Raw genomic sequence first — 20,399 nt, forward strand, 5'->3', positions numbered from 1 at the left:
ATAAAATTACTTTCTTATTTTTTATTTTTAAAATATATGTAAAGAGAAATAATTTACCTTTTTTTTATAAAGTTTAAAATTATATGAGTAAAGAAATTTCTTTTAAACAAGTCAACATATGTAACTAATGGTTATCTAATTGTAAATGAAATTATTTAAAATTGTTATAAAATAATAATTAACAATATCTCTTAATCCTAAAGATGGACAAAAAATATTATACCATCATTCCATAAATGCTTGGAATAATGACCATTTTAGGTAGTAAATAAATCATGAATCATAAAAGAATAATTGACTATAATAAACAATATTTTCATTAAAATTAATTATAGCATTAGCATTACATGCAACATAAAATAATCAATTTAAACAGGTGGAATAATCAGATTATTCGTTTATTTAAGTAAGGGTTAAAAATTCAAATTCATTAACTAACAATAAACCTTAAAATGAAGTTTAGATGCATAATAAATTAATCTTTGACTTATCAAAAAACACTCGAGATAACATTATAACAAAAAAAAATCTTTGCCTATTAAATCTCCATTAATTACTTGCCTAAATTTAATTAATTAAATTAATTAAAAGATAAAAGAGCATACATAAGAGTCAAGACACCTTCCACCTGGTATGGCAATTGGCATGTTCATGTAAGAGAAAACACACTCTTTCTTTCTCTCTCTCTCTCTCCTTACTTTCTCTCTCTAAAACTTTCCATGCACAAAATCCATGCCTCTCTTTACACATAAATATGAAATTGCACACACGCTTTGCTTACACTAATCAACCAAGTTTTTTCCTCTAATTTGTGAAAAGAAAAAAAACCAGCACACAAACACACTTTTTTTTTTTGGCAAAGTCAACATGCAAGATTTTTGAGGGTGCTGATGATTGAGGTGCTTGTTCTTCTGTTTTCAAAGATACAATCTTTCTGCTGAATTGGGTTCTGGGGTGGTGCTATTTCAGAGAGTTGAGTTGAGTCTTTTTCAGTGAACAAGAAATTGAAGAGAAGCAATGAAGAACGAAGAACAGGCTCGTAGTTTGTTTGGAATCTCACTCTCTGACAGACCAAGGTGGCAGCAATTCCTCATTTGCTCTTCTGGCTTCTTCTTTGGATACCTTGTTAATGGCATCTGTGAGGTTAGTTAAAATCATTATCATTCTCTCACTCCTCTGTTTTCTTCTTATACTAAAATGGTTCTTTGAGGAGAAAACTGCAAAACAGAATTTTTGGTGTTTTATTTCTTTCTGTGTGTAGAAAAGGGGTTTAATATAATCAATTTGTGTTTTGTTTGATTTGGAATTCAACAATTTCATCCTATCTTGTTTTTAAGAATAACTTACAAAGATTAATTTTCAGGGAAAAAGTTTCTCACAAGTCCAGGAATTTGGTCAAAGAATTTTCTTTTTTCTTTCTTTTTGGTTGCTTCTGGTTTTCTCTATGAGGACTCAAGATTCAGCTTTTTTTTTTCTTCTCTATTTTTATTCTGTGAAGTTATTATCTTGCTAATAATTTAGTTTTGACACTAATTTTTTTCCCTCTCATTTGAATAATTTTCCAGGAATATGTATATAATAGGCTCCACTTCAGGTAAATTTTTTCCAATGGCCTTGTTAGTACTATTTTTATTTGTTAGTGATATTAATTTGTGACTAATGATTTGGTGGTTTATTAATTTTCAGCTATGGTTGGTACTTCACATTTATTCAAGGGTTTGTTTACCTTTTCCTGATATACCTTCAAGGCTTCACAAGCAAGCAAATGGTGAATCCATGGAAAACTTATGTGAAGCTTTCAGCTGTTCTTATGGGTTCTCATGGCCTAACAAAGGGGTCTCTGGCTTTCCTTAACTACCCTGCACAAATCATGTTCAAATCCACAAAGGTAAATTTATCAAACTAATCCTTACATTTTCTCAATCTTATAGGGGAACCTATTTACTGATGAAATATCTTGAATGCATTTTCATCTTATTAGTTACTTGTTGGATTTATCAGACATAAAGTTGAATACAACCAAATTAGGTGACTTGTTCAAGAGATTCTAAGATTGTGTTTGGTTGCGTTTTTATTTTCTGTTTTTGTATTTCGCAAAATGAAAACAGAAAATGAAAACGCAAACCGAACTGCTCCTAACATTTTCTTTTGGCTCCTCAAACAGTGCTACCTTGTTACATATAGCTAATTAAACATGTCCAATGATTTTGAATTGGTACAATAGGTGCTGCCAGTGATGATAATGGGAGCATTCATACCTGGTCTAAGAAGAAAATATCCATTGCATGAATATATATCTGCAATACTTCTGGTTGTTGGATTGATCCTATTCACACTAGCAGATGCTCAGACATCACCAAATTTCAGTGTCATTGGTGTTGTTATGATATCTGGTGCTTTGGTCATGGATTCTTTTCTGGGAAATCTCCAAGAAGCAATCTTCACTATGAACCCTGAGACCACACAGGTGAATCAATTTTACATGCCAAAATTGAGATTAAACTTTCATATATTACTGCATTAAGTCCTTTCATTTGACATCATAATACACGATTGAATGTCGTTGTAAAAGTTGAAATATCGAGACGAACTTTTATGGAAAAGGATCCTCAGTGATAAAGCGAGGGGATTAATCACTATTGAATTTATAATTTCTATCATTTGTGAGTCTCACTATCTTAATTTAAGAGTGATTAGATACTTACGATTTCACTTTACTAACTTTCTCACTTTAAAAGATACCGCCACATCGATAGTTAAACTTTCTTTCAGTTTTGAATCAAATAAACTTTATGATTAAATATAAGTAACATTCTTTACTTGATCATTTTCACTGCTAACACAGATGGAGATGCTATTCTGCTCTACAGTGGTGGGTTTGCCTTTCTTAATCCCTCCCATGCTTTTGACAGGAGAATTATTCAAAGCATGGACTTCATGCTCACAGGTAAAAAAAATTTGGAATAAAACAATCTCCTTTTTTTTCCCCACAAACACTTAACAACACTTACTATACACATTACTTTTAATTTATTAAAAGAATCACTCTTTTCTTGTCCTTTCAGCATCCCTATGTTTATGGTGTGTTGGTTTTTGAAGCAATGGCCACATTCATAGGCCAAGTCTCTGTCCTTTCCCTCATTGCCATTTTTGGTGCTGCCACCACAGCCATGGTAAGTGTAAATATGAAATCTTTCTCTCTCTCACAAGCTTTTCCTTTTTCCAATTATGTCTAGTTTGTACCATTATTACTATACCGCTCCTATAACATTAATAACTCTCATATGTGGAAAATGCAGAGAGCACCATAAGGTAAGGTTCTTTAATGCTACTAATAAATGGCCAAAGATTTCACCTTTTTCAATACCAAGTTTGACTTTTAATTGAAACTTGGTTTTGTTACTCAATTGAATAGTACTATGATTTGGAACTGGAAAACTTTGTTGCCCAAATTTATGGAAAAATGATTAGGAGTTCTATCTTATCTTTTTAATTTCTAAATAAAGAAAGTTTTGATTTTTTTTATCTTTTTGATATTCTTAAAAATTAACATATATATTTAAATTTTTACCCATTTAAGTATCAAGAGGATAATTAGGACTCCTAATCATCACTACATATTCTCTTCATTTCTCAAAAAAGAAAATTTTGAATTTTTTTTAAAAGCTTTTAAGATAATTAAGATATATGATTACTCAAAAGTTCAACAATTTTTGCTAAAATACCAAGTCATCAACACATAATTAGCATCATGGAAATTTTATTATTTTTCAGGCAGCATATTAAAAAAATAAGGATAAAATTGCTTGCATAATATTTCAACCATTATATTTATGTGGTCCCAACTTATTTCCCTTCATAGAATTCCTTGTAAGATAAGGATTCACTTTGTGACAAAAGAAAATATAAATATTGTACAATATTTCAATTTTAGTCCCCAAACAAGAAAAAACCCACCAAAATATCAATTTTGGTTATATTATGATTGTGATTATCCTGGGGATGTGGTCCTAACTTTATTAATTAATTAATAATAATAATAATAATTTACTTACTATCCTCCATTGAAATTTTATGTGACAGATAACAACAGCAAGAAAGGCAGTGACATTGCTACTCTCATATTTGATATTTACAAAGCCATTAACAGAACAACATGGAAGTGGACTCTTACTCATAGCTATGGGAATCACATTGAAAATGTTGCCTGATAATAATAGTAATAACAACAAACCAATTAAGAAGAAGGCTTTAACCCCTTCTTCTTCTTCTTCTTCCAATGGCATTAGTGTAAAATCAGATGCTGATGAAGAGTTGGGAGTCATGGCAGGTTCTGAGGGAGAGTATGATGAAGAAAAGAGGCCATTGGTGTAACTACTAACTAGCTATATATATATGGCTCAAATTTAATTTGTTCACAATACGATTTTTATTTTTATTTTTTTTATGTCTTAGCATTTTCGTCTAATGCCATAGGTAATAGAGAAAATAAATTGATGTCCAATTAATAATTTTTATGATATATATAGTTCTTTTCACATTTCAATCCCTCTTTTTTTTTCTTTTCTTTTTTGTGTATTTCTGTTTATATAAAATATAAACGCACGCGGTTGAACTTTAAACTCCCTTTCATGATTTCAGAAGGAAATATAAAGAGATAGAGAAATGAAAAAATAAAACAAAATTTAATGGGATGTTTGGTTTACGTTTATTTTTTGTTTTTATTTTTAGTAATTTTTATTATTTTTTGTTATTTTCAAAATTTTATAAGAAAAAGAAAGAACAGTAAACATAATAATTTTTTATTGTCATTTATTTTTTAAAAAAATTATAAAAATAAAAAATATTAAAAATAAAATCAGAAAATAAAAATATAAATCAAATGGATTCGAAAATATTTTTAGTAAGCTAAATCTAAGAAAAATAATTTTTTTCAAATGTTTATTTCTCTGATAAACTTCTCAATCTAAAATAATGGATGAATCACTAATCTCAAGAATTGATTCTTGATAGAAATATGTATATTACATCATTTAATTTATATAAGTAGAATAAATGAAAATGGTACAGAGACAAAGTGTTTAATTATTTGATGTAAAACACAAAAAAGACAAAGTATTCGAAATATTATTCATTCAACAATTTTGAAGTAAATAAAACATATTTTTAAGGTGAAACCAAAATGAGTATGTGAAGATATAACATAATAACTAACATCAATAATGTGACACAATGTGTACATCCTTTATTTGTCTTTTAAAATTAAATAAAAATAATATTTAAAAAATAACTAGTTGCATTGTAATAACTAATAAGAATAGAGTGAAAGTAGAGAGTAGTTTTGAAAGGGCCACATGTATGGTGGGCATGGAATTGGAAACGTGTCAATGAAGAAAGAGTGAAGAAAACACTTCACTCATTGGCTACGTGTTTCTTCAATCTCATGCAACTTGACACATACACATACCCACACAACTATCAAAGATAAAAGGTAAAAACCAAACAAATAAATACACACTGTGAAAATAATTATATTAACAATATTAAAAATAATAATATATATATAATAATTAAGTGGTGATGAGTGAGATAGGTGGTGGCAGCAGCAGCATAAGGCTCCTCCGTGAAGTGGAGGAGGAGGGTGGTGGTGGTGAGAGACCAAAGGAGCCATGGAAAGGAGAATATGTGAAGAGCATAGTGTATGGAGGGCTTGATGCTATTATCACTTGCTTCTCTCTCATTTCTTCTATCTCTGCTTCCACTTCTTCCTCTGGTAATAATATTAATATTCTGTTTTAATTACTATTAATTATTCAATCAAAGGTTACTTCTTAAAATGACATTGCCTAGCTTGCATTCTTTTTTCTACTAAAAAATATTTAGATATAAAATCAGTTATGTGTCTCTTTCTGCTTATCAATTTAAGATAGATAGTTCATAACAATAATAATGAATTTCTATGAGTATGAGGTCTAGAATTAGATTCTTGCTATCCAATAAAATAATTTTTTCTTACAAGATATGAATAGCATAATAAAAAAAAAGAATTATTATAGGTAGATAGGGACTAGTTAGGGAGTTATTTTTCAACATATACTCATATTAGTGATGATTAGTATAGTGTAACTCTTTTTTTTTTCTGTGTAGTTGTTTGTTTTTGGTCAGTAATTACAAGTGATATTGATATTAATTATATTTATTTTTTAAGTTTGGTTTATCTGTACATATAAAAAATAATAAATAGTTTAACATAAGAAAAGTCCATTTTTGGAGGGTATAAGCTTTTTCTTTCTCCACCATGACAAGTATTTGCAGCCTCTGTCCTTTTCACGGCCAAACAATAATTTGTAGTTTTGTGATGTGTGGCTTACAAAAGTTTGATCCATATTGGAATGGTAGAATGATGGTGATTCTTTAGCTTTCTTACCATTCAATTCATAGCATAATAGGAAACCATTATGATTCAAGAGTTGTGCAAGGTAAACATATCATAAAACTGAGTTGGATTGGCAGTTCAACCGGTTTAACCGAGAATTTGCCACTAAATTGGTTCGGTTCATAACAAAAAAAAAATCAGTTGTGAGCAAATTGGAAAAATTAGTAAGTCGAATTAACCGATCCAACTTTTTAGTAATTAACTGGTTTAAAATAATAAAATATAATTATTTTGAAAAATATATATTTTGTACATAAATGTATATTTTATTACATATAGTTCAATCCCTATTGAACTTCAATGGAACTTTTAAATTTTTGAATCTCTAACTTCACAAGTTTCATGATTAGTTCGGTTTTCAGAACCTTGTTATATAGACATTGCATTTTATGAGGTACATGACCAGCTCACTTTATTTATCATCTATTTGCATCTTATTCAATTATAAATGAAATATTGAAATGTGAATCAGTACAACAGTTTCATGTATATAAACATTTTTCTTTAAAGATGGGACATATATGGGACCAACTTAATGCCTTTCTATCTAGTTCAAAGAAGAATAAGGGCTTTGCTTGAGTTAGTATTTATGGATAATTATGAACTACTTCCTTCTTGACTGTAGACCCTGCCTACCCTATGGTTGGAGAATATTTTCTTAGGGAAATTAATTCTTTGACTTCTCTTAATAGGCACTAGGCTAATCAAGGAACTAGGAGAATGATATGAAAAGAATGAGAATTTTTTAGGTGTTAGGAAGACAAAACCACATGTCAATATGTATATGTATTATTAAATTCTTATAGAACCTCAATTTGTAGCCTCTCCACATTTTTTATTTTATTTTCAACTAGAATTTTAATGCAATAGATGATGAGTAGTTGAAGCGAATGGAAGAGAATACCATTATTGCTTTTGGGAGGATACAAGAATTTTTCACAAAAGGATAATTAATTTATCAAAGGTAACTTAATTCATGTTTAGTGCTCTACCTAACCCACTTGAGTGTTTCTCCATGAACACACAAGGTTAAGCACAATAAACAATAAAACTTTACTATTATAGATTAGTTATTAGGGTTTACCTAACGCATCTTCTTAGAGCACATGTTAAGATTATTAATAATACAAATTTTCAAACTTTTATTTTAATAAATACACAGGAAATTAAATCTTGTATCTTTTTTTATAAAAAATTTCTTAATTATTAATGTTAACATGTGTCTTTAACGTGCTATGAAGTACGATCACTTTTTTTAGTTGTCATGTTTGCATGTTAAACACATTTCGGACACGACACTCATCAATACTCGTCCAACACGCGTGTCTTGATAAAAAATAAAAAATTCTTCTTTGGACACGCTTGAACACACCTAAATACCATTATTCTTAACATGTATTCTTGAAACGAGTTTAGAAATAATATATATTATTAATTATTAAAACAAAAAATATTTTAGATACTTTATATAATTAAAAAAAGACACTAGAAAATAAAAAAAAGTTTATATTTTAATATCAATAAAATACCAAAAAATCATTACAATATATATATCGTGTCTCCGTGTCTTATAAAAATTTTAAAGGGTTTAGCTAACATGTACTCTAAGGACAGATGTTAAGATTATTATTTTTAGAAAGTTTTAAATATTTTGTCCACGTGACATGTTGTGTCCATGTCAGTATCAGCGTCCCTGCATCATAATTAACATTTGAAAGACTAAGATAGCAAAAATATCATATAAATCACAATGAATATTTAATTGTCTTGTAAGAAAAAAGAAAAAAGAAAAAAAGAGAGAAGTCATTTTTATGTGAAATAATGATTGTGATGCCATTAATTGTTGAAGAATTCAAGTGTAACTTTTGAACGCAGTGAATGTATTGGTTCTCGGTTTTGCAAACCTAGTGGCAGATGCAATATCAATGGGGCTTGGAGACTATGTGTCTGCAAGAACAGAGCAAGATGTGATCATTAAGGAGAGGAGAGTGACAGAATGGGATGTCATCAATCATATAGACACTGAGCAATCACAGTTACTCACACACTTTCAAGCACTTGGTATGGACTACAATGATGCAACCTTGGTAGGTATTAGAAAATAAGATACACACACACACCATTTGGATATTCATTGGAGACTATTTGTTCCACTTAATCAATGTTACTTAGTTGAATAACCCCAAACTTGTTCATGAAAAATACATAGCATTGAACATATTAGTACCTTAGACTCTGTTTGAAAAGGAGATTAAATTAAGTCTTTATATTGTGTTTAATGTAATGAAATGAGTTATGTCTCAATATTGTGTTCAGTTTAAGATAAATATGAAGAATGAGGGATAGATTTGAAATTTATAAATTTAAATGAGAGTATTTTTGAAAAAAAAATCATTAAAATTTCAGTATCCGTCTCAAAAAATTTCAGTCCCTGCCTCCCACTTCCTGGAGGTACTTAAAGGACTGAAATTTTGTGACAGTCTCTGTCTATCAAACACAATATTAAATCCCAATCTTCCCGTTTCTAAAAAAAATGCTACTTTAAAAATAAAAATAATGGTTATATTAGGCACTTTTAGAAACCGGTTTATGTGTATCCACAAACGGTCTAAAATATCAACACTAGTAGATAGGACGGTAGGCAAGTTCATCGATTTTCCAATGTTCTCATGTTTTTTAGTCTAAATATGGGTGTTAATGTGTTATATTGGAAGAGATTGGTGTAGTTTCTCAAGGTGAGTTAATCATGTTTCTAATTATAGGATTTTGATAGAAGTGAGACATTTAAAGAAAAGGCTAATATGATTAATGTTTCCATTTTTGAGGGACTAAAGTATTTAGTATTTGAGAATTTTATGTTATTTTATTTTAAATGTTTCATTTTTACTTAGCAATGCTTCCAAGTTCAAAACTAACAAACATTTGTTACATTGTTGCAAGAAGGTTGTGAACATATTCAAAAAATACAAGGACATCATGGTAGACCAAAGAATGGTAGCAGACAAAGGAATGCTACCAGCAGATGAAGAAGTAACACCATGGAAGAATGGGCTTGTAACCTTCACATCCTTCATGTTGTTTGGATCAACTCCATTGCTCTCCTTCATCATCCTCATACCCTTCACAAACAATGACACTGTGAAGTTCATTGGTGCTTGCATTGTTTCTGCAATTGCACTTGCTTTACTTGGTGTAGCCAAGGCAAGGATTTCAGGTGAGAGATACATGTTCTCCATTGCTATGACACTCTTCAGTGGTGCCATGGCTGGTGCTACTGCTTATTTTGTAGGCTGGTCACTTAAACATGTAGCAGGGTTAGGAGGTTGAAAAATAATTAACTAGAGGTTGAAAAATATGTAGGTTGATAATCTGTCCAACTTAATTATGTGTAGAATGTCTAACTATTTGGTTAGGTTATAAATGCACTAGAACCTACTATCATTGTAATAAGGCCACACTCATCAATTTTCCATGTTGATGCAACTGAATTTTGCATACTCATCAATTTTCATCTCAGCTAAGGTAATGCAAATATGCAATTGTAAACGAGAAAAATGATATTTTGAACCATTTTTTCTATTCACTTCTTTGTACACTTTTTTTTATAGTATAAAAGACACATTTTATCTCCTTTCACTTAATATCAATCACTTATAATACTAAAAATGAAATATGTATAAAAGCAGTGTAAATAAAAGATGGTGCATATAAGTAACAGTATTTACTCTAAACTCAAAATTTATCAGAGTCTAATTTTGGATTGCAAGAGCAAATGAGAACAAATTTCAAATTTGACTTTACAGAGAGAGAGAGAGATCTAGCAAACTATGCCTCAAACCTCAACCAAATCAACCATTGATTAAGTAATAGGGAATTGAACAAGAAAAAAGACCAGACATTAAGAATGACATAGTATTTAAGGAACAGTAAAGTCTTGTTCATTTTGTGATAACTGAAGAGCATGTTCTGCTTCTTTCAAGAATAACCTTCTTAGCTGCTTTTGGCCACGCCTATATACAATTGAAGACCACTTGTTTCTACTCATCACAATGCGTTCTTGTTCTTCTGACTCATTTTCCATTTTGCTGGAGTGTTGGAAAAAAACCACAACAAAGTAGTAGAAAAGTTATTACCAATATGGAGGAGGCAAATTATAGATAAGGGTATGTTTGGTTATGCCCGAATTTTCACCACATTTTTTACTCTCCAACCAAACATTCCTTAAGTCAGAAATGCAAAAATCATTATTCCAAAGCAAGATTAAAGGCATGTTTGAAAAAAGATTATGTTGGCATCATAATTATTATAATTCAGAAAGTGGAATGCATAGGGTTGATATCAAAGTAACAATTATGTTGCATTTTTCGTGTAACTTATTTTTCTAAATAAATAATTTTTTGGGTATGATAAGAAGAGTTTAATTTTAATGCACTGACAATGTAAAATGTTCTAAACAGTCATTCAATCATATCCGTTCTCTTGGATGACCATTCACACGGTCAATGTAAAACGTTATTTTTGTTGACTCGGCATTACATAATTGGATGTACGTATAAAACTGTGTATCAAAATTAAATTCTAATAAAGAAAATACACAATAGATTAGTTTTTGGTTTCTACCTTAGATGTTTGTTATTTTCGTGGCTATCAATAATAAGAGCCTTCTTGAGCAAATCAAGGTCACTTTCTTCTGTTCCAGAACCCTCTTCAAGATCCATCAACCTTGGTGCAATGAATTGAAACATTCATCATCATCATTTGCAGAAATCAAGCTGCAAGCAGAAGCATGCAGAATAGAAGATAATATGCAATGCAAATAATTTCTGTGACTCACTTCACACGAAGAAGATCAACAAGAATTTGGAAAGCTCCGGAATCACCACAAACCTCCCATATTGCTGCTTGCACATCTGTATCAGATAGTTCTCTCTCCCCTTCAGGTCCTACAAGCTTTATTGTTACAGCCATGGAAATCGTATATCAACGTCGAATACAGAACAAGTTGAAAATAAACAACTCAATTTAATACAAGGGCAAGTTGCATTGCCCTCACTTGAGATTTCGTGAAACTCGTCATCACAAAGAAAATATGAAAAGTAAAATGGGACATTGAAACAGCACCTCTTCAAGCATTGAGGAAACCTTGTAAAGTTCATCTTCTTGCATGGCTATGGTCCTCAAAGTAGTCATAAATTTTTCAGGAAAAACCAGCTTGTTTACATACGATGGCGTCTTACGCTGACCACTCCAACTATAGTTGGCGACTTGATCAACCTTGCCATTGTTGTTTTCTCCTTTATTTTGGGTGCCTAATGGAAAAAATCCTTGTTCCAGCAAAGCTTTAGGTAAAAGACATCTCATTTCAGCCTTCTGTAAACATAAACCAACAACAAATAATTCACCTACTTGAAGATAAATTATTAAGGGTAAAATATCTTTTTGGTCCTAGTAAATTCATGATTTTATGTTTTAGTCCCTCTTTTTTTTTCAACCAGAAAAATCTAAAATGTTTTGGTCCCTACCACCAGTGTGCCTCTGTCAAATGCTAGCATGGCAGACAGAAATTCAACTCAGTCGTGTGGCGTACCATAATTTGTCAGCCATGTCAGCATTTGATAGAGACAGACTAATGAATTTTACTGGGACCAAAAACTTCTTTAAACCGACTATAACATACCTGCACTTCGAGCAGCTGGCTTTTGGACTCCGAAAAAGAAATAGTATTGAGTGCTTCTGCTGGATAGTGAACCTGAAAGATCCAATGTAATAGCTGTGATGTAATCATTTGAATTAGAAAGCTCATGATAGAAAGCAAAATATATATAAGTTCATGGTAATGCTTCTTTTAATTATGAATGATACCATGAGATAGTCATCTGTGTTATCATCAATGACAAAACCATACAGATATAGAAGTTCCTGCATCAAGTGAAGCAATAAGGAAACTATGTAAAACTTGAAATGTGCTTCAAAGTGAAATTATACACCAAACAGAAGCTCTATAAGTGAGTGTATATATATATATATATATATATATATATATATATATATATATATATATATATATATATATAAGTTCATAATGAAATCTTTCTTTCTTTTTTAATTTTTTTCTTTCCCCCTTTCACTTTAGATTGATGCTTTGAAATGGTTACTTTTCTTTTTCACAATCATTTTTCAACCACGAGTGAATGCGAAGTACCTCATTTCCTTTGTTGCCATAACTGATGGAAATTTCTTGATCAATCTGCAAGGGACTTGGAGAAGCTTTGCAATCAAGAAAAGAATTAAACAGAGAATAAAATCCAGTTAGAAATTTAAAAGAACTGCTAGAACTGCAGAGACACATACAAGGAAAACAACTATTAGGATGTAAATGGAAACTGAGAAAGCATAAAAAGAATGTTACCAGATTGAAGGTACATGCAGCAAGGAGCCCCTGTTGTTGAACCAGTTCCATCAACTTCCCATGTTGCTATCGGCTTCAGATCTGATTCGGCCATGTATTTATGGCAAATCAAATAAATATCGAGTAACGTATCAGATAATTTGAGAGTGATAAAAAAAGAACCAATTAGCATTGGCTTTTATATGATCATCGAGGTTTTGATATCATGTCAAAATGAATTGATCAAAATTTATAAGAAGTCCGGAGCTCAATCAAAGGCGAGACAAACACATATGATGAAGTGAAATGCAAGCTTCAAGCAACAATTACCATGGTTGCAAAAGTCAATGCCAGGGACAAGACCCTCTACCCAAACAGTGTCTCCTTGCGTCGTGGTACACATCATTTCCTTCGTTAGATTTTTGGATTGTTTAACCTGACTCCCTGAAATAAAATTATAAAACTTCCTTATTTTAAATATCATGTTTAACTACGAAACTTGGAGAAATACAAATGATGGCATCTGGATTGGAATTAAACAGAATGCGGGAATTCTTACTCGGAAAATAGTTTTAAAAAAAGGTGAGTGAGAAAGGAAAACATCATGGACTCACCTTTTCCATCACCTTCTGGAATGCAACTTTCTCGAGCTTCTTGCATTTCTGGAAATACATAAGAATGAGGCATCGGAATGTTCAAAGCACGGCTCCAGAATACTGAATTGGCCCTAGCATGAAGGTAAGTCTCATTTAAACCTCCAAGGGATTATTGGAGTTATACAGTTCACTAGTAGAACGTACCAAAGGAAATCTTCATAGCGCACCTCACTGTTGGAAAAAAAAAAAAGAAAAAAAAAGGCCAGGAGAAATTAAGTAATGTTAATTGTATGTTGATCTAAGAAATGGATGTTTGGAAATGTGATCTTCATTCTCAAAACAAAATTAGCATCATTCACATAATTCATACATTAAGCAAGTTAAATTATAAATCACTTTAGATGCAAAAACTAATTTCACTCAACACGTACATCTCTGAAGCTCCATCAAGAGTCAAAAGCTTCTTCACCAAATCCTTCACTTTAGTTTCATATAAAGATACCAGGCTTTTCTTCTGCATGATAAAACGAATGTCGCATATCAAGTAAGATGGAAAAAGTTTTATTTATATTAAATATAACATGGACAGAAATTAATACCGAATCAAAATCTGGTTCTTTCTCAAATTGCTTAAAAAATAAATAAATAAACATGTTCACTAGCCTAAAAAAGAGTAAGATGTATCCATCATATCACAAAGATCATAGAAAAATTATATCTAGTACATGCTTCGCGTATGTAACTCAAGTAATTAACACCCAATCCCTAAAGATAAGCTATAGAAAAACTAGTTCAAATTGAAATGTTACTAAAGGAACATAGATGTGGCATTTTAAATGGAGTGATCTCATCACTGCTTCCTTAAATTTCGAGAAACAAACAACATAGATCATGCATCCACAGCGATTACTATTCTAACCTTTTATCATGTCGTGTCATTGAATTCGCAAGATGTGAATGGTATCAAAAGATGAGTGCAAAGATAACTTACCTGCAACTCAGTTGCACGGTATAAAGTTGTTCCTCTTAGTGCTTGAAGTTCGTCATCGCTAAACCAAAGTGGATTGTGAAAAGTGGTTGGGAGCATATCAAGGTACCTGTATTAAATTTGACAACTCCATAAGTGAAATTTACACACACAGTAAGACAATGCTGAATCACAAATACAAGCAACCATATACATACGGTTTCCACAGAGAATTCTTGCGCAATCGCTCCACAGTCAGCAAGAGCATCATTAGTAACCTGTCATCCACATGTCCTTCTTCAAACATGGATCTACATGCTGGCCCTAGAAGAGGATCTTGCATCACCCTCATGGGAGTAATTGCTAAGTCAAGCGGAACAACCAACAAAACACCTGTTTTGAAGCACCGTGATTAAAAAAAAAAGTAAAAAACTTTCTTTCTATCTTTTCAAAATATCAAGCAACTGAGAAATAAATCAATATTCTGTGCAAAATACTACTACATGACAAGCTTGAGCACTTATCATCTCAAAGCTTTCTGTTTCATTAGAATCCCCATTTTTCGCTTCAAAGGGAAAACATTTATTTTCGGTATTCCAAGATGGCAACAACGGGAAATAGCAAGATCAGTGATGTTACTGAGAGTTCATAGTGAACCTATATATGAACACATATCCATCATTCATTCAAAACATAATCTAAATATACATGTTAAAAATATTAATCAATGGTGGACAAATTAGCAAAAATAAGATTCACTATAGTTTGAACTTCAAATCAACATCATTTTGGCATAATAAAGACATAATTTCCAAACACCAAAGATGCTATATGCTAGAAAGCAATAACTCAAACTATTAAGTTCCACTCCATCCAAGTTCCACACTTCCAAAGCCATTAGAGAACAATGAAATAAAAACCGAAACTTTTGCTCTCTCTGTTTATTTTATACAACTTCTGAAGTTCTAGGAAGACTCATATTACCATCAGAGACATCTTTATCGGAAAATATGCCAAACCCTTTTCTGGAATCACAGTACTTGATCTTGCAGCCTCGTAGCTCCACCCCATTTGCCTGAATTCAAGGATTGAATGTTCATGATAGAATAGAATCATTTCACACTTCAGAGCTCAATTATGATAGGTAAATTGATGACCAATTGTAGAGAAAGTTAACGAACCTGTAACCACTGAAAGAAAGTTTCGAGCTTTGCCTCTTCTGGAGTCGCCATAGCTAGCAAGCTAGCTACTGAATTGAGTTGTTCTTTAGGTACATAGAGACACAGTATTGAAGTTTTAAGGGTTTATTATTAATATTGTTTGCTTAATAGAAACAATAACCTTAAAAGTAAGTTATAAAAAAAATAATAAATAAATCAAAAAATAATTTTGATGGATGTTAAAAAATTTAATTTACGAAAAAGAGAAAAAGTGTAGCAGAATTAACCAAAAAAATGTAAAAGAATTTTATGCCCACTTACAAAATTTAGATCTTTTTAAACTGACATTTAAGGTTGTAAAGTGAATAATTGTTTATTTTTAAAGAATTATTAAGATAAATCATACCACGAAATTATTAATCCAAATCAAATGATTTACTTTTTATATATTTATTATTTATTTATCCATCAAAATGAGAAATACTATGATAAATCAAAACACCAATTATATTATATATCGAAACTATTTTTAAATTTATAATCTACACATAAAAGTTAAAAAAAAAATTTAATATATTACCAATATAACTTTACATGTACATCGAGTTAAATTCCACTTTGATCCCTGAAATTGGCAAGTTGCACCAATTTAGTTCTCGAGATTCCAATTGCATTAAATTAGTTCCCCCAAATTTAAAAAAATACACCACGTTAGTCCTTCTCCTATTTTCTGTTACCAGAGCACTGACGCCGACTGAACAGAGTAACACTTAGATAACATGGCATTAAATTTGATTAGCTCTAATTTGGCCATTGTCCCCTTTTATAACCTAAATTTATGCTCTATCTTCTTCCTTTTCTTCTTCTACCCATTTTTCTCTGATTCTTCGTCTTCTTCTTTGCTGTGCACCTTTCTGGTTTTAGGATTATGAGTGCAAATGGGAGCCAGAATTCCATGCGGTCAAACAGAAGGATCTCCAGAGAAATCAGTAGAACATCGAGTATCCCAGAGTGGTGTGGGTGTGGCTGCCACCCTATTCTCCGGTGGTCCACAACTAAGCTAACCCTAATAAACCATTCTTTAGGTGTCCTAACTACAATGTCAGCGAAAAGAGGTGGTGTGGATTGTTTGTCCGAGCTGACATTAGAGAAGAAGACATAAGTAGTATGGGTAATTTCTACTAAGGATGTTGATGAACTAAGGGTTAATTTGGCTTGGAGCATTGAGAAGTTAGAAGTTGAAGTTAGGACCCAAAAATTGTACATGTTATTGTTGGCTCTGTTTATAATATTTGTTGTTGGTTTCATATTGGTATTTAAGGTTTGAGGATGATTATGTTTTAATATGATTTAGGTTATTGTAAAGTAGAAGAAGGAAAAAGTGTCATTATGAACTGATGAAGTTGCTAGTCTTGTTATAAACAAAACCAAAAACTCTGTTTTTGTCATCCAACAAAATAATAAAAAAAATATTGTAAAAAAGAACCTATAGTAGTATAATTAAAGGTAGAACAATTTGTCATAATAATAAGATATTACCATAACAATAAGTTTCCAAAAAAGTAACCATGAGTTTTAATAAGTTTATAACATCTGCCATAACAGTGACAATTCTCTCACAAAATTAAAAGCTAGTTCTAAATTTAAAATACATCAATAATAAGGACAGAGAGTACCATCAAACCATACAATGTATCCAACTATAACAATTGGTCTATATCATGTACTAAAACTAAAAAAATAAAAATATGATTCACAAAAAGATTTTTAAGTCAACTACATCTTCATTTCTTCTTCCTTAGAGGCTTGAATCCCGGCGTTGGAAAAATTTTCAAAAAGCTGGCCAGTCTAAAAGTCGTAGCTGAGCTTGTTCCTTGCAGTGGATCCATAGTGATCAATCTTGATGGTGGTGAGGACTTCCTTCTCATCTGCAACTTGGATGGCCTCGGAGGTGGTACCTAGTCCAATTAAATAATACCTAATTTTAGACTGATTGTAAACTAAAATTTAAATGTGATTTGTTAAACGAAATGATTTATCTCTTGAGACTCTGGTGCATCTAAAAAGTTGGGTTGAGAAAGGTCGATCTCAACTTCCTGAACATCAACGGGTTAAGGTGCAGGATCTGGAGGAGCTTGACATGGGGTGCAACTTGATTTGTACTAGGTGGAGGAACATGTATAGCTTCTGGGTGTGATAGTGTTTGGATTAACAGTTGATCCTGGTGCTACATTTCCTTGTGCATTGGATTTAGTCTTAACAGCATCGGCAGCTGTAGCTGTAGCAACAAGAGCAATGGCAACATCAACTGCTCTCTTCTTTAGACAACCTCTCTTTATGTGCCCCTTTTGTAGGCAGTATCTGCAAGTGAAGGGCTTCAGTTTTAACCTGCCAACAAGTTTTTTCATGATCCCTTGAAGCATAAACCACCCAATTGCACTCCTCAACCTTGCACATAGCCCTACATCTGACAGCATCATTTTTAAGAAACTGAATCCATCTACCTTCTTGAATTGTAAACTCCCTCATTGCCTCCCTGAATTCATACTTTGTATTAAACTTCATTCCGAGGCCACCTTAAGTTTCAAATCACCAAATCGAATTCCATTTCTAAATACTGAGAAAACATCATCAGACTCTTCTTCTGAAAATTCATCTTCTGAAGGGGGAGGAGTCTTTAACTCCTCAGAGTGCCAGGAGTTGGTCCCATCAGACTCTGCTCCTGGGTCCAAAGCGTTGTCTAGATCTTTATCTCCTGTTACAGTGACTCATAAGAAACTTAAGTCTACCTCACACTCCTCATCATCCACCACCAATGCATCATCATCATTAATTAACTTTCTTTTAGACTTTGCAAAAGCCTCTACAGGTGCATGCCTCAACTTAAAGTCTTTTCTCTTGGCTTTATCAATTTTTTCAACTATGTCATCACCACTTGAGCTATCGTCTCTCCTAGGTTTCATATGAATTGTCCTCTGTGGTGTGTTCATCTTCAGAAGAAGACAATATCAGAACTTGTTTTTTCTTGTGTGCTTGCAGGACCTGCCTCATTCTTGAAGTAGACCTTGTGCAATAGAATTTAGTGTTGGAATTGGGCTTCGAGTTTCTTTTGGGCTTGGACACACATTTGGAGCTAGACTTGGGCTTGAAAGAAGATGTACTATTGGGTTTTGGCTTTGAGATGGCCTTTGCCTTAGGTTTAGTCTTTGGGCAAGTTGGAGGTGTCTTGCTATTAGGCTTCACAGTAATAGCTTGGTTAGGCTTAGTATTGGATGTGGTAGTGGGTTTATTGTTGTGAAAAATTGGGTTATTAGCACTAGGATTTATTGGTGCTATATTGTTGGGTGGCGAAGTGTTATCAGCAGGGGCAGTAGACTTATTACCTTCATTGGGATTAGAATTGGCTGTGGTTCTGGGTTCATTGTTGTCAGACAAGGGGTAGTTAGCTTGGTTTGGGATCTTGCTTGCTAGGGGTTCATTTCCAGACATTGTTACATCTTTCTCGCGGTAGGGCTATCTGGCATGGGTGAGTAAGTGTTGGTTTTGTTTTCCATATCAGCACTGAGCTCACCAACCACTCTAAGCTCATCATGCTCATCATCAACATAAACAACAATCTCCTCCACCTCTAGAATTTCTGGTGATAACACTGCATGCTCAAAGTAAATATCAACTAGTCCATCATTCTCTTGAGCCATGAAACACATCTCTCTTAATTCATCATCAGAATTCAGAGCTCTTAAACCACTGTCTAAACTCCTCCTAGGAATATGCCACCAACATTCTTCTATCTTATCATATCCTAGTTCTTTATAATAATTCATCACCCAAAATACATCCAAAGTATCTTGATCAATGTCACCAACGCATGTCTTCTTATCAGGGGAATGAATAGTTATCCCATTCTCATATTTCTAAAACTTTTTTCCATAGTGGAACATAATATCTAACTGCACATCCATCTGCATGGTTCAAAAGAATTTATTTTCATCAACAGTAACACACACTGGTCACTTTAAGACAATTTTCATCAATAACATTCATAAAAGCCATAGAAAATTCTTTAAAAAAAATGATCACTCATGCGAAGGTACATATTGTTCCACCATCGGAACAAAGTATAAAAAGAAACCCCTAAATACAGTCCCACAAAACCCTAGCACAAAATCAGCTTCAAAACTTGTGGATTGACAATATACAAAATAATTAACCATGATCAACAATCATCAAGGCATTACTTTAAATTTGAAAAAATTATTTTTTTTATCCTCACTAACCTCGGTGACAAAACAGAAGGTCCCTGTAGTGGCAAACGAACTCTTCAGACAACTGTACAGTGAACGTTGTGCTCCAATGGTCTCCAGAAATCCTATTGCAGCTAGCAGTTGTTATCTTGGGTCACTCATGGAAGAAAAACTTTTTTTTCTCTGCGTCACTCATGGAGAAGTAGAAGACGAAGAGTGGAGACAAAATAGGGATGCTAATGTTTTATTTCCCATCACATACAAACGATGTCGTTCAAAAGGGTGTTTAGCGCCAAATTCCAAATGATGCCGTTTCATTCTGTCCAGCGTGGTAAGAACTAGCCACGTCATTGACAGCGTCAATGCTCCGGTGACGGAAAATGGGAGAAGGACTAACGTGGTGCATTTTTTCGAATCTGGGAGATTAATTTATTGCAATTGGGATCTCAAAGACTAAATCAATGCAATTCGTCAATCTCAAAAACCAAAGTGGGGCTTAACCCCGCATACATCTAATTACATAACGACATATACGTGTAAATATATAATTTAATTAATTTATTTTTTAACAATCCTAAAATAATCAGATATCAAAGAAAACATAATAT

General features: G+C 32.3%; 4 protein-coding genes across 5 annotated transcripts; 2 read left to right on the forward strand and 2 right to left on the reverse strand.

The window, feature by feature from the left end:
* Positions 1-640: 640 nt before the first annotated feature.
* LOC130976530 (UDP-galactose/UDP-glucose transporter 2-like) lies at positions 641-4,538 on the forward strand. The gene is made up of 7 exons (XM_057901412.1): positions 641-1,143; positions 1,566-1,594; positions 1,687-1,888; positions 2,225-2,467; positions 2,846-2,947; positions 3,066-3,173; positions 4,084-4,538. The coding sequence occupies exons 1-7, from the start codon at positions 1,018-1,020 to the stop codon at positions 4,372-4,374; spliced, it is 1,101 nt and encodes a 366-aa protein (XP_057757395.1). The 5' UTR covers positions 641-1,017; the 3' UTR covers positions 4,375-4,538.
* Positions 4,539-5,580: 1,042 nt separating this feature from the next.
* LOC130975590 (vacuolar iron transporter 1-like) lies at positions 5,581-9,884 on the forward strand. The gene is made up of 3 exons (XM_057900360.1): positions 5,581-5,773; positions 8,312-8,523; positions 9,380-9,884. Exons 1-3 carry the CDS (start codon positions 5,581-5,583, stop codon positions 9,761-9,763), a joined length of 789 nt encoding a protein of 262 aa, XP_057756343.1. The 3' UTR covers positions 9,764-9,884.
* A 258-nt stretch (positions 9,885-10,142) lies between these two features.
* On the reverse strand, positions 10,143-15,682 carry LOC130973364 (uncharacterized). 2 transcript variants are annotated; one of them, XM_057897847.1, is made up of 16 exons: positions 15,569-15,682; positions 15,372-15,462; positions 14,606-14,780; positions 14,412-14,517; positions 13,852-13,934; positions 13,625-13,651; positions 13,439-13,551; positions 13,155-13,268; positions 12,846-12,926; positions 12,639-12,703; positions 12,299-12,355; positions 12,114-12,185; positions 11,558-11,806; positions 11,271-11,386; positions 11,057-11,158; positions 10,143-10,521 (listed from the first exon to the last, which is right to left on the reverse strand). In XM_057897847.1, the coding sequence occupies exons 1-16, from the start codon at positions 15,617-15,619 to the stop codon at positions 10,353-10,355; spliced, it is 1,671 nt and encodes a 556-aa protein (XP_057753830.1). In that variant the 5' UTR covers positions 15,620-15,682; the 3' UTR covers positions 10,143-10,352. The 2 variants fall into 2 exon arrangements, 1 of the variants encoding a protein (XP_057753830.1); XR_009084120.1 differs by having other exon boundaries at positions 10,391-10,521; positions 11,271-11,379.
* A 2,426-nt stretch (positions 15,683-18,108) lies between these two features.
* Positions 18,109-19,036, reverse strand: LOC130975591 (uncharacterized). The gene is made up of 2 exons (XM_057900362.1): positions 18,709-19,036; positions 18,109-18,302 (listed from the first exon to the last, which is right to left on the reverse strand). The coding sequence occupies exons 1-2, from the start codon at positions 19,034-19,036 to the stop codon at positions 18,109-18,111; spliced, it is 522 nt and encodes a 173-aa protein (XP_057756345.1).
* Positions 19,037-20,399: the final 1,363 nt, after the last annotated feature.

This window comes from Arachis stenosperma, chromosome 4 (assembly GCF_014773155.1).
Source record: "Arachis stenosperma cultivar V10309 chromosome 4, arast.V10309.gnm1.PFL2, whole genome shotgun sequence".
Classification (NCBI taxonomy): domain Eukaryota; kingdom Viridiplantae; phylum Streptophyta; class Magnoliopsida; order Fabales; family Fabaceae; genus Arachis; species Arachis stenosperma.

Coding starts and splice junctions, on each gene's coding strand:
- LOC130976530 (XM_057901412.1), top strand. CDS start 1,018: ATGAAGAACGAAGAACAGGCTCGTAGTTTGTTTGGAATCTCACTCTCT. Junction 1,889..2,224: donor TCATGTTCAAATCCACAAAG/GTAAATTTATCA, acceptor TTGGTACAATAG/GTGCTGCCAGTGATGATAAT. Junction 2,948..3,065: donor CATGGACTTCATGCTCACAG/GTAAAAAAAATT, acceptor TTGTCCTTTCAG/CATCCCTATGTTTATGGTGT.
- LOC130975590 (XM_057900360.1), top strand. CDS start 5,581: ATGAGTGAGATAGGTGGTGGCAGCAGCAGCATAAGGCTCCTCCGTGAA. Junction 5,774..8,311: donor TGCTTCCACTTCTTCCTCTG/GTAATAATATTA, acceptor TTTTGAACGCAG/TGAATGTATTGGTTCTCGGT. Junction 8,524..9,379: donor ACTACAATGATGCAACCTTG/GTAGGTATTAGA, acceptor TGTTGCAAGAAG/GTTGTGAACATATTCAAAAA.
- LOC130973364 (XM_057897847.1), bottom strand. CDS start 15,619: ATGGCGACTCCAGAAGAGGCAAAGCTCGAAACTTTCTTTCAGTGGTTA. Junction 11,807..12,113: donor GCCAGCTGCTCGAAGTGCAG/GTATGTTATAGT, acceptor TTATGTTTACAG/AAGGCTGAAATGAGATGTCT. Junction 10,522..11,056: donor GAAAATAACAAACATCTAAG/GTAGAAACCAAA, acceptor CCAACACTCCAG/CAAAATGGAAAATGAGTCAG.
- LOC130975591 (XM_057900362.1), bottom strand. CDS start 19,036: ATGTCTGGAAATGAACCCCTAGCAAGCAAGATCCCAAACCAAGCTAAC. Junction 18,303..18,708: donor CTCAAAGCCAAAACCCAATA/GTACATCTTCTT, acceptor TCACTGTAACAG/GAGATAAAGATCTAGACAAC.